General features: G+C 45.1%; 1 protein-coding gene across 6 annotated transcripts in view; it reads left to right on the top strand.

Annotated features, from left to right (window-relative positions):
* WDR25 (WD repeat domain 25) overlaps positions 1-13,727 on the top strand; it is a 183,905-nt gene that overhangs the window by 126,648 nt on the left and 43,530 nt on the right. For all 6 annotated transcript variants that reach the window (XM_053601659.1, XM_053601662.1, XM_053601661.1 and 3 more), the window contains exon 3: positions 6,718-6,865. In XM_053601659.1, the coding sequence (XP_053457634.1) occupies positions 6,718-6,865 (148 nt within the window). The remainder of the gene's footprint in view (positions 1-6,717; positions 6,866-13,727) is intronic.

The following is a 13,727-nucleotide window of genomic DNA, read 5'->3' as shown; positions in this document are numbered from 1 at the left end:
TTTCTTATTGGGTCTTTTCCTGGTTTGGGGATCAGGGTGATATTTGCTTCAGGGAACATGTTGGGTAGTCTTCCTTTTTTTTCTATATTTTGGAACAGGTTGAATAATATAGGTACTAGTTCCTTTTTAAAGGTTTGGTAGAATTCTGATGTGAAGCCATCTGGTCCCGGGCTTTTCTTTTTAGGGAGATTTCACATGGTTGATGCTATTTCAGAACTTGATATTGGCCTGTTCAACGTTTCCACTTGATTCTGGCTAAGTCTTGGAAGATGACGTTCTTCCAAGTATTAGTCAATTTCCTTCAGATTTTCATATTTCTGAGAATAAAGTTTCTTGTAATATTTATTAAGGAGTTTTTGAATTTCTGAGGAGTCTGTTGTTATTTTGTCTTTGTTGTTTCTGATTGATGAAATTAGAGATTTTACTCTTTTTTTCCCGGTTAGGTTAGTGAAAGGTTTATCTATTTTATTGACCTTTTCAAAAAACCAAATTGGATTTATTGATCTGTTGTATAATTCTTTTGTTTTCAATTTCATTTAATTCTGCTCTAATTTTGGTTATTTCTTTTCTTCTGCTGGGTTTGGGATTGGAATGTTTTTTCTTTTCCAGTTGGTTGAGATGTCCCATTAAGTTGCTAACTTCCTCTCTTTCTGTTCTCTTGAGGAAGGCTTGCACTGCTATAAAGTTCCCTCTTAGGACTGCTTTGCAGTATCCCAGAGGTTCTGATATTTCATGTCTTCATTGTCGTTTTGTTCCAAAAATTTGTTAATTTCCTCCTTAATCTCATCCATGACCCAGCTATCATTCAGCATAAGGTTATTTAACGTCCATGTTTTTTTATGAGTATACAGATTCCTGTTGTTACTGAGTTCAGGTTTTATTCCCTGGTGGTCCAAGAAGATGCAAGGAATAATTTCTATTCTTTTAAATTTAGTGAGGTTAGACTTGTGACCTTAGATGTGATTGATTTTGGATTTTGTTCCGTGGGCTGATGAGAAGTATGTGTATTCAGTTTTGTGGGGATGAAATGTTTTGTAGATGTCTGCTAAATCCAAATGTTGCATGGTTAGGTTTTTTTTTTTTTATGTGCATATGGAAGACTTTTATTTTGAGGTTGATTAGACAGGTGGCATGGTTAGGTTTAAATCTAAAATTTCTGTGCTCAGCTTCTTATTGGAGGATCTGTCCAACACTGCCAAAGGAGTGTTGAAATCTCCGAGTATTATGGAGCTGGAGGAAATCAAGTTGCTCATGTCTGTTAGAGTTTCTCTTATAAATTGAGGTGCATTCTGGTTGGGTGCATAAATATTAATAATTGAAATCTCATCATATTGAGTATTACCCTTAACAAATATGAAGTAGCCATTCTTATCCTTCCTTACTTTTGTTGGTTTAAAGTCTATTGTGTCTGCAAATAGAATTGCAACACCTGTTTTTTTGTGCTTTCCATTTACCTGAAATATGGACGACCATCCTGATCCTCAGACCATCCTGAGTCTATATTTATCTTTTAAGGTAAGATGTGATTCTTGTATGCAGCAAATATCCGGCCTGAGTTTTTATATCCAGTCAGCCAACCTGTGTCTCTTTAGATGACAGTTTAAGCCGTTCACATTAATGGAGAATATTGATAAGTTTGGTAAAATTTTGGGTATTGAGTTTTTCTAAAGTCCAGTGGTCATTTTTAATCCTTTTGCCACTGTGGAAGTTGGAATTTGATCAAAATTTCTAAGTGAGTTTACTTTTGTGGTAGACGATTGGGCTGGTCATTATGGAGGATAGGTCTTAGAATATCCTGCAGAGCTGATTTGGTTATGGCAAATTTCTTCAACATATGAATGTCATTAAAGTATTTAATTTCTCCATCATAAATGAACCTCAGTTTAGCTGGATACAGCATCTGGGTTGAAAGTTATTTTGTTTTAGGAGATTAAACGTCGATGACCACCCTCTTCTGGTTTGAAAAGTTTCAGCAGAGAGATCTGCACTCATTCTGATATTCTTCCCTTTGTAGGTAATGGAGTTCTTACATCTGGCTGCTTTCAGAATTTTCTCCTTCATATTAACTTTAGTGAAGTTAATTATGATGTGCCTGGGGGATGTCTTATTCGGGTCGAGTTGTGCTGGGGTTCTGAAACTGTCTGCTGTCTGGATTTCAGAATCTCTTGGCATGTCTGGAAAATTCTCTTTCATAGTTTCATGGAGAAGGGCCTCTGTGCATTGCCAGGCCACTTCATCATTTTCAGGCATTCCAATGAGGCAGATATTTGCTTTCTTTGAATTATCCCAGAGCTGTTTGAGAGAATGATCTGTTTTTGCTCTCCATTTCTCTTCCTCTTTGAGAGTTTGGGAGCATTCAAAAACTTTGTCTTCAATGTCCGAAATCCTTTCTTCTGCTTTCTCCACTCTGATACTGAGGGATTCCACTGTATTTTTCAGATCTTTGAGGGCTGCATATTCTTGCTTCAGTGCGTCAAAATCTTTGGTGGTTTTGTCTTTAAATTCGTTAAATTCTTGAGACAACTTTTGAATTTCTCCTCAAATTTCTAATTCCAACTTTTGAATTGCTTCTTAAATTTCTTTTTTTTTTTTTTATTGTTGGGGATTCATTGAGGGTACAATAAGCCAGGTTACACTGATTGCAATTGTTAGGCAAAGTCCCTCTTGCAATCATGTCTTGCCCCCATAAAGTGTGACACACACCAAGGTCCCACCCCCTCCCTCCGTCCCTCACTCCTTAAATTTCTAATTCCAAATTTTCCTCCATTCTATTAATCTTGTTTGCAATCCAAATTCTGAATTCGATTTCTGACATCTCAGCCAGCTGTTTATGAATGGGATCTTCCGCCATATCTTTCCTTGGGGGGGTTGATCTATTCTGGTTATTCATGTTACCAGGGTTTTTCCGCTGATTCTGCCCCATGATTATTTTACACAATTTGACTTTTCCCCTGGAGGTTTGTCAAGGACCCATACAGTGGTATGGCCTGAGAAACTGGGGACTTGTTTGGCGTGGTGGAGCTAAGTGGTTCTGTCTTGTTTTCAGCTGGTCTGTGTCCAACCCTAGTCAAACAGTTACTCTGGTTTGAAATCTCAGCTGTGTAGAAATACCAGTAATTAAGTCACACACCCCCCACACACACAGGTAACAATTGGAAAAGGAAAATCAAACCTTCCTGCAACCACACCCAGGGCACCACTTGGATAGTCCTCGGGCAATTGGCTCAGTTCAAAAGGTCCAAATCAATTGTCTCAGTCAGCACCTGTCTCAGGTGGGAGAGTTTAAAAGGTCTCTGGCAACTAGGTTGCAGGGGTCTGCTGACAACTCAAATATGACTTGCTCCGGTGCTCTGTGAAGTCAGGTGGATCCACCCAGCAAATAGATTAGTCTGGGAAGGTTGATGTCTCCTTCTCCACCTTGCACCTCTGTCACACCCAGTCACTGACCCCCGCAGGGCTGTGACCCAGTTGCCTCCAATGAGCAGATACTGCAGGGGTTTGTACCTGCCTGAATCACAAGGAAATCTATATCTGCTCAGCCAGGCCGCTGCTCTCTGCCTCTATCCAGCAGGGTAAGGTGAGGCCTGACAACCTCGGGTGCTCAATGGAGTCTGGGGTGTGTTCACTCAGTTCCAGCCCTGCTCCTGATTGATGTTATTGACATAACAGAACAACTTTGCGGGAATTTGTTTCTGTTCCTGATAAATTCTCTTGCAGAAGAGAAGCTGTTTTGAGTTTTTTGAATTCCCAGAACCTGTGCCTCAGGCCCTGTTTTTGCTCCTGCAGGTTTGTATTCACAGCACAGTTAGCTGTCAGTTCTAGCCTCCTGCCTTCCTTTGTCTATAGGCTGACGATCCCCTGAGGGGCAGGTGCATCTTAGGCTCAGTAAAGTGGTCCTGTGGGTCAGCCCTGCCCTGGGAATCTCCCAGCTCTGCATGTGCATTTTTTAGTCCCCACGCTCCACCCAGGCTGCTACCACCTCAGGGAAATTCTTTACTCACAGGGCCTGCATTTCCATCCCAGATCTCTTCCCTGATGGTTGCCACCTGAGAAGATACCCGGCCTTCTCTGGTTGCCCAGAGAGACAGGGCATGTGACTTCGGAATATCTGAGGGTGAGCCCGATTGTTGCCAAAAATGGCTGCTGCTCTGTCCCTTGGGGCACCGCCACTCTGGTGTGGTTCGGTTCCCTCTTAGCTAACCGTCCTCTCTTCACTCCAATGCCACAGAATCAGCACTGACCCATTGCAGTCCAGGCCCTGTCCACACCCTTAGAGAAATCACCCAAGAATCTGGACTCCTGTGGTACAGGCCTCCAGACCTCAGAGTGAGAGTGGAGGGGAGTGCTGGGAGCTCAGAATTGCAGGCAGAGAATATATACAGTTTTTTGCCTGGCAGGAGAACGCCATGGCACCCTAGTAGGAGAGGTAGGTCCAGTTTTTAGAGGATCTCTCCCATGGAGTGTAGTGGGAGGATCTTTGAACTTCGCTCATTTGTTTGTGGGGCACTCCGAGCCATTCTCATGGGTGAGGGGACTCCCATCCGCTTGGTGATGGATTTTGTACCCTTTGTTTGTATCCTTGGGGTTGCAGCTTACCTCAGCAGTGTTGATGTGCATTCTTCAACCTTCTCTGTTGGTGCAGCTTGAATCCACCAGGTTACTTGCTAAATTTCTGTCCTTTAACTGTCCTTCTGGAGGGAGCCTCTGTGGAAAGCTGGCCTCAGTTAGCCATCTTGTCTCCGCCCCCTGCTGATACTTTCTATTGCATCTTTCAGTTCCCTAATTTACTGTTTCAGTTTCTTCAACTCTGCTATATCCTTTCTATATTCTTCATATCCTTTATGTCTAATTTGATTCTGTTTTTGAATTTCCTTTTGGTTATTTTTCACTTTATAAGCAGTTTCCTTCATTGTGTCCATTTCCTTCATTGTTTTCATCATCTGTATTCTAAATTCCCTGTCATTTCTAACATTTCTTTACAGGTGGAATCCTCTGAAGTAGCTATCTCATGGTCCTTAGGGGTGGGGTGCTGGCTCTGGACTGTTTTTTCATGTTTCCAGGATTTTTCTGCTGATTTTTCCTCATGAGTGTTTTATTTTACCTGTTTCCTTACCCTAATTTTCCTTTCACTTACTCTTGCTCTTCAAGTTACTGTGTCTCTGGAGTAGGGTTTCGATGAGTCCTTTTGGTACAGGCCCAGAAGGATGAGAAGATTGACGAGCAAGAAGGAAAGAAAGAAAAAAAAAAGGAAAAGAAAAAAGAGAAAGGAGAGGGGGTGAATAAAAGGGAATACGGACAAAAAGAAGAGAGGCATGGAATGAAGGAGACAGGAGCAATATCGGTGTACGGTAGGGTGCTTTGACCCAATCTTAAAAACCCTCACCCTCTGGGGGTGCCGGGTTGGGTGATGCCCTTGAGATCAGCAGCTCTTTGCCATTTTGGACATAGTACCCCATCTCCATCAAGTTGAAAGGAAGACAAAAATGCTATGAATCAAACCAAAACAAGCACACAGAAAAATTCATGGGATAAAATTGGGGGAAAAACTAAATAATGGGGATAGAAACACTAGCAAAAATGAAGTTCTAATTGTTAAAGAAGGCAACAATGGAAAATTACATTTAAACTAGAAAAATGAAGAAGGAAAAGAAAGAAAAAAAAGAAAAATCTAGACAGAAAATGTTCAAATTAAAGCACAACAAAACAAAAAACAAAGCAGTATATATATCTTGCGGAATATTGTCTGGGCAACAGGTGATCTTCTAGGGTATGAGATGTTAATCACAATGCTGATACGGGTATACGAGATGGAGACTGGAGGCCTCTGCTGATTTCTCAAACACTGCAGGGTGGAGAGCCTAAATCTCTCCTCAGCCCTCTTAAAAGGCACTTTAAACTGATAACCTTGGCTAAGCAGAAGCTTTTCCAGGAAAGCACTTGTCACTGGGATCACTCCTGAAGTGGCTGTCCACTTACCCATTGTGCCAAAACTGGTCTCTCTCTATGCTCCTGAGGGCCAAGGCCATAAGGTGTCTCAGTCCCCACCTTTAGGCTGTTCAGTCACTAGATTACTCACTCAGGGTCTCTCACCTGATCCTTGTTCTGTGACCCTGAGGGCAGAGTTTGCCGGGCAATTCTCCCACAATGGCTCCATGCAGCCCACAGTCGAACACTGTTAGCTCTATCAGGCTCAGTGGTGCAGTCTGGGGCCCTAGACAACGCTTAAAGTCCTCCGCCTTCTTGCCCAAGTTCTCCCAAGGCAGTTCAACTGAGTGCCAAGTCCAAAAAAACAAAAAACCAAAACAGCTCACAGGTAAGGCCTTTCCAGTTTGCAGTCTCACTGCTGCTGTACTTACAGCTGTTGGCGGGATTAGACTGAATGAACATATGAAACCACTTGCCAGTTCTCCACTGTTTTTGTCCTCATGGGGTTCAGAAGTCTGTCGCTGACTGCCTGTGTCCCCAAAGGGATGTTTCTGGGCCGATCCCACCAGCCAGAGATGCCTAGAGTCTTCTCTCTCCAGACTCACCATGCCCAATTGCAAGGAAGCTGGTTACTGGGCTGACATCTTGTTCCTCCCCCCTAGATATAGTTTTGATGGTAAAATAATGGGAATCTGATTCTACTGTGGGACCCTTTGCATCACACAGAGGGGTCACCCGAGCCCTGGAGATCAGGCCTTGTCACCTCTGGTGCTCTCTGCATCTGTTTTCTAGATCTGGAATGCTGTAGACTCAGGCTGCTGTTTGCAGACCTACTTCCTGCACAGCGAGGCAGTGCGGGCTGCCCGGTGGTCTCCCTGTGGCCGGCGCATCCTCAGCGGTGGCTTCGACTTCGCGCTGCATCTAACAGACCTTGAGACAGGTGCGTTTCTTTGTATCACTATACCCTGAGGTGAGCTGGTACCTCTTTCACTGGAGATACTCTGGTGGGTTTGTAAGCACAAGCTTCATGCAGTTTCATGGCAGAGAGAGGGGGCCTTAGGGTGGGCTCATGCCTACGAGAGTGTTTTTCAGATCATTTGCCTGTTGAAACCTCTACTCCTCACAAAAGGTTGAAGATGGGCCTGTGTCAGCCAGCGTAGAGGACAGAGCCCCAAGGTTGTCTCAGCCCCAAGCTGTAGGGCTGGATAAAGAGGTAGCTTTTTAATCAACTTCTGACATGCAATTTGTACTGAAATAGATTTAACTTTATCATTGTGTCCTTTGGTTGGAATCAGTTTAGAATTCCTGTCAATTCATTATCGTTGAAAGGCTAAGGAATGATTCCAGCTCGTAAGGAAAGTCTTCAAATGAGTTCTGCTTTAATGCCCACACTGAAAAGGGATTCGGGTAGAATGGATTCATGCTGGGTAAATCCTGAGGAGACTCTTGCCAACCAGGGTGGGGAGGAGAGAGCAGTGGAAGGAGCTTTCCCTTGCTGAACACACCTGTGTGACAGACATTGCTAGGAGCCCCATGGTGGTCCTGTTGGGGTTTTTCAGGGAAGAAGGCTGGCAGGAGGGTGTGGGGTGTGGGACAGAGCTGGGATCCAAGCTGATACCACTTGACTCTCAGTCCCAGCATCTTTCACTGCTACATCACCTTCTTACCCCCAGGGGTCCTTGATCGTGTTTCACCTGGACTCCACTGCCAAGGGCAGGAGCAGTGTCTCTTCCCCACCTGGCCCAGCACTGGCATGTCTGGCCCTGTGGTGGTAGCTCTGGGGCCTGGTTCTCCTAGGGTCTGGTTGGAGGGAGGTGGTGACTCCAGGGTCCTTCAGCCCATTACCAGCAACTCCGAGGAAGTGCAGAGAGGAAATACAGGTGGTTTGGGGGTAACTGTGAGGGTTTTTTCCACCTCAAGTGTCCTCCTCTCCTTCTGGGTCACTGAGGGGCAGCCTTCAAGCCCCATGCTTGCTAAATAGGGGAAGTAACAAGACTGGTGGTCACGGGACTCCTGCCGGGTGCCTGGGGTCCTGCCACAGGATTTGTATACAACATGCCTAATTATCACTGCAGCTGCTGGCAGTGATTATGTCCACTTTATAGGTGAGGAGACTGAAGTTCAGCAAGGTGAAGTAACTTGCTCATTGCCTACCAGTGGTGCATGCCTGGCAGGAATTTGGATGCATATCTGTGTAGCTGTAAAGCCTATACCCTTGCCATTTTCTCCTCGTGAAGTATTTATCAGCTATTTGTGGTCTCACTGATCTTCTTATCCCCCTGCCAAGTTGCCAAGGCTTGGGGAGTTTGGTGCCATCACTAATGGCAGTCATGACTGGGCTGACAATGAGAGCAGCAGTTACTGAGAACTGAGCACCCACTGTGTGCAGGCCTTCCATACAGTGCCATATTGAGGCCCCACTCACCCATCAGTGTCAGTATCACCCAGGGATAGGAACCAGTAAGTGACAGAGCCAAGATGCACCCAGGTCTGCCAGGATCTAACGCCTGCCACCCAGCTGTTACACTCTGTTGCTTGCATATCCCATAAGATGTGTTTGGTATTGGAGTACAGCTGAAAAGACTCAGTGCTCACCTGGAGAAGCTCACGTCTGCTGGGAGAGTCAGAAGTGCAGAGAACATCCCAGTTGCTGAGATGGAACAAGATACAGGAATTGTGAGAATGTCTACCTTGGAAAATCCAGGAAAACTTTCTCTAGGAAGTAAAACCTGAGCTGAGCCAGGAATTAGGTGGACAGGGAATTAGGGTGGAAGAGGTGTGGTTGAGGGGGAGGGAAGTAGGCTCTTAACAGATGGAATGACAAGGAAAGAGTTGCCACAGGAACACAGAATAACATGTGGTGTGTGTGGAGACCAAAGCAGTATGTAATGGGGGCTCAGGGACCCAGGGGAGATAGGTGTGAGTAGTGCAAGGAGAGAGCCTCTAGCCTGTGGGCCACATGAGCCCACGCAGGTACCACACTGCCTGCAGAGTGACAAGCGAGCTCAGTCACGCCTGTGCCATTGCCTTTCAGACATAGGTGAGCTGTTAGCTTACTCAAATCAAATCTATTTGGCAACATTAATGGGTTCATAGTGGCCCTTTGTCATTATCTATTTTCTTAATCAACAGATGTTAAACAAACATGTCATTGTGTGTGTGGGTGGATGTGAGTGCGTGAATGTTGGGGAGGTTCTGAAAGTTTTAGACATTCAAAGAAGGTTCTGCTGCCTGACAAGTCAGGGACTGCCACAGCGGGTGGTGGTAGGAGGCTGCAGCAGAATCATGGCTTGGTCTGTGTTTTGGGTAGCTGGATCTAGAGGGTAGCTGTGATATGTTGGGGGGGGCACAGAGAGAAAGGCACCGCCCGGCCTCCAGGGCATTGCTATCCAACTGGGGGTGGGGTGGGGTGGTGGTGTTGATTGAGGACTTCTCTGCTGCACTCTTCTGTTAGGAATGGTGCTCACCACCAGCTTCATCTCTTGCAGGCCCAGTCTCATTCACTCAGCAAGCAGTTGCTTATTGCACATCTCCTGCCTGCAGGACCCGGTGCTCAGGCTAGTGGAGGGTATATTGGCCATCTTTAGTCCTCAGGGAGATATGGTGAGTGGTTTCGACCTCATAGCTTTGAGGAAGTCCTCCACCCCTTGTACAGGGCCTCTCCTGCTGATTTTTATGTCCCCTCCCTGGCTAGCTTGGAAGCTCCTTCAGGAGAGGAGCTTTGTGTCTCTGCATCTGGCCAGGGATGGCTGGGAGCAGCTGCTCAGTGCAGGTGTGCATAAGATGGATTGGAGGTTGGCTCTTGCTGGGCCTTCCAGTATGCAGGGAGTACTCCACCCCTATCTCCCACCCCATCCCTGAACACCCCATCTGCAGCTTGGGTTGTGTTGGGTGCTCTCTTTAGCTGAGTTTGGGGTGGGTTTATGTAATCCCTGTTGCTGTTGTCCTGTCTTGACTTATCCTTTCTCTTCACTGAATCTGATCTCCCTTTTTACTTAGTCTGCCTTTTCCCACCCTTGGTGATTTGGCTTTTTTATTTCAATCTAATTAGAGCTCTCTGCCAGGAGAAGGCAATGCAGGGCGTTCTCACCGCAGTGCTTTGGGGATTAGTCACTCAGTGCCCATTGTCGTTAATGGGAATTTGGCGCCAAGGCCATTTATCCTGGTGTCCTCAATCAATACAGTTAGAAATCTGTGGATTCTAAAATGTCAATACCCGGCCTGAAATATGGAGGGCAAGCAACATTTTATCTTGTTAATTTGTAGTTCTGACAGGCTGTTGGCTTATAGAACAACCATGAATCAACACTTAAATAAAACCTGCTCACAGATTAATTATTTTTGGTGCTCCTGTTCCAGTCTGTGATCTTAACAAAATGTCTCTGGCACGTTAGGCTGAGGTGGCATCAGGAAACACTGGCTCACTGCACTGGGAACTGAGGTCACCTGCTTTATGAGTCAACTGTCCTGCATACCAAATCAGCCAATCTGCTCAGAATCTCCATAGAGTTTGTTCAGTTCTCAGCAATTGTCCCAGCCGGATGTTGAAGCTGTGGTTACAGAGGTATCCCTCCATGCTTTGCATTTGTTGGCTGTAAGGGAATTTCCTCTCCTGGGAGTCCCTGGGACCCTGCTGGGTGGGCACCCTCTCCTCCTTCCTGTGGATGGGCCAGCTCTGCTGATGTGCCCCTAGCCCATCTGTGACATCTGTGCAGTGCCTCCTTTCCCAGCGCCCAGATACTGGGGCAGCATGTGTAAGAAGGCGTGAGGGCAGGGTGCAAATGTGGGCTCTTTTGCCTGCCCGAGCTGGGTGACCCAGGAGCTTTCTTTCACCTCTGTTTCTGCATCAGTGCCTGGCTGGTGGGGCTGCTGAGGGGGATGCTGTGATAATGTGTATAGAAGTACTTTGAAAATTGTTTATCCACAGCAGAGAAGCAGACATGGAGGCCAGGGGTCCCATGCTGCGCCTCAACATTAGCAACCATAGGCCTGTGCTGGCTGATCTCGAGAAATCACCCAACATCCAGGTCAATGAAATGGAGAATGGGGATAAAATTGCTCCCCTCACAGGCTAGTGGGGAGACCAAACCTGTCAAATGAGCAAAGAGCCTACCACCTAGTCACTCATTTCAGTGTGATATAGGGCAGGCAGTACAGCAAAGGATGCATTTTGCCTTCCTCTGCCCCTGTCGCATGAGGCCCTGTGCCTGCTGGATTGTCCTTAGAGACCTGGTTGTTGGGCCATTTTCCCAAATGGGGCCCCTCTGGTGAGTCAATTCCAAAAGCCCCCTGAAAGTCCTCTCAGCTGGCTTACTGTTGTGGCTCTTGGTCCTGGGAGAAGGCCTTGGGCCATTGCAAGTTCTTCTAGCTTCTCTGCCACATTTCCTTTCTTCATGGTGGTGGTTCACAGCTTACTCCTGGTGATGGGACAGCACGCGCCTTTTATTAGGGGTGTAGAGTGGGTGCGTGGATCCCCAGCCCACCCTCCAGCCTTCCTCTCTTACTCTGAAAAGTGTTTCACCCCATGGCTGTTTTGTTTTCTCCCTGTTTTTCTATGCAATTTTGGATTGAGACACTGAGCCTAGTTCTGATATTAAACCAGTTGTTATTAGACTTTATGAAAAGAACCATGCCAGCCCTTACCTAATACTAGGGAAAGTGCCTGGAGAGCCATCACTTCTCCACCAATGGTGAGCTCACGCCAGCCCTCTGAATGAATAGATGAATAAGAGGCAGTTTTGAATCCAAAGTATTTTTTTGGTCACCATTATTGCACAGTTGCGATGCTTACGCAAGTGTGTGTGTGTGTGTGTGTGTGTGTGTGTGTGTTGTAGCTGAGTTATAGTTTGGTACCCTTTTTAAGAAGACCACATTCACTGACTGATTGTGGAGCTATTCATGGTTATGCGTATTTGCTCTTGGAATGGTGAGTTCTGAGTTCTAGAAAACCAACTTCCAAGTAAGCCCTTGGGACACATCTTGTTTGCAAGTTGAGAATCCTTCTTTAAAATTTTTTTTTATCTGGGCGGCACCTATGGCTTAGTGGGTAGGGCACCAGACCCATATGCCGAGGATGGCTGGTTCAAACCTAACTCTGGCCAAACTACAACAACAACAAATAAAATTTTTTTTTTTCAATTTTTGAAAATCAGTCTTGTTCAGAGAATTAAAAGCAGTGGCTGATGTTGGTCTGGGAAATGATTTTTTGGACATGACACGCAAAGCACAGGCAACAAAAGCAAAAGTAGACAAATGGAATTGCATCACACTAGAAAGCATCTGTACAAGAAACAATTAACGGACTGGAGAGACAAATCAGGGTTTGGGAGGAAATATTTGCAAACCATTTATCTGATAAGGGGCTGATACCAAAAATATATGAGGAACTCAATTCAGCAGCAAGAAAATAAATAACCTGAGTAATATATAGACGAAGGATCTGAACAGACATTTTTCAAAAGAAGAGATATGGGTGGGGCACAGTGGCTCACACCTGTAATCTTTTTTTTTTTAAATATTTTTTTTTGAGACAGAGTCTCATTATGTTGCCTTCAGTAGAGTGCCATGGCATCACAGCTCATAGCAATCTCAAACTCTTGAGCTTAAGCGATTCTCTAGCCTCAGCCTCCCAAGTAGCTGAGACTACAGAAGCCCTCCATAATGCCCAGCTATCACACGTGTAATCTTAGCACTCTGGGAGGCCAGGGCAGGCAGAGTCCTTGAGGTCAGGAGTTCGAGACCAGTCTGAGCAAGTGTGAAACACTGTGTCTACTAAACATAGAAAAATTAGGCGGGCTTTGTGGTGGGTACTTAGGGTCCCAGCTACTTGGGAAGCTGAGGCAGGAGGATGGCTTGAACCCAAGAGTTTGAGGTTGCTGATGCCATGGCACTCTAGCCTCAGGAACAGAGTGAGACTGTGTCTTGGGGGGCGGGGAGGAGAGAGGAACAGAATGCCCCGCAAATACATGGAAAAAAATGCTCACATCTCTAATTATCAGGGAAATGCAGATTAAAACCACAGTGAAATACCACCTCATACCTGTTAGAATGGCTATTATCAAAAAGACAAAAGGATAAGAAGGATTAATAAGGATGTGGAGAAAAGAGAAAGAACCCTTGTACATTGCTGGTAGAAATGTAAATTAGTTCAATCATTTTGGAAAACAATATGGAGTTTCTTTAAAAAACTAAAACATAGTATTACCATATGATCCAGCAATCCCTCTTCTGGGTATATATTAAAAGGAATTGAAATTGGTATGTCAAAAAGATGATGTCTGTACTCCTGTGTTCATTTCATCATTATTCACAATAGCCAAAGCAATCTGTGTCCGTCAAAGGATGAATGAATAAAGAAAACGTGTATATAAACAATGGAATACTATACAGCAAGAAGACAGAAGAAATTCTGTTACTTGCAGCAACATAGTTGAACTTGGAGGATATTACACTAAGTGAAATAAGCACAAAAAGACAAACACTGAGTGATCTTACTTTATGTGGAATCTAAAAAAGTCCATCTCATAGAAGCAGAGAGTGGCAGGGTGATTACTAGAGGCTATGGGGAGGGGGCAATGGGGAAAGTGGAGACATTGATCAAAGGGTACAAAATTTTAGTTAGACTGGAAAAATATGTTTTAATACACATACAGTAAACAATAACACTGGAGAGTGACTGCAGTTAATAATGTATGTTTCACAGTTGCTAAAAGAATAGAATGTTTTTTTTTTTTTTGGTGGTTTTTGGCCAGGGCTGGGTTTGAACCCACCACCTCTGGCATATGGGACCGGTGCCCTACTCC

The sequence above is a fragment of the Nycticebus coucang genome, chromosome 9 (genome assembly GCF_027406575.1).
Source record: "Nycticebus coucang isolate mNycCou1 chromosome 9, mNycCou1.pri, whole genome shotgun sequence".
NCBI lineage: Eukaryota > Metazoa > Chordata > Mammalia > Primates > Lorisidae > Nycticebus > Nycticebus coucang.
The sequence above is the reverse complement of the archived record's forward strand: the minus strand, read 5'-3'. Positions and strand labels throughout refer to the sequence as shown.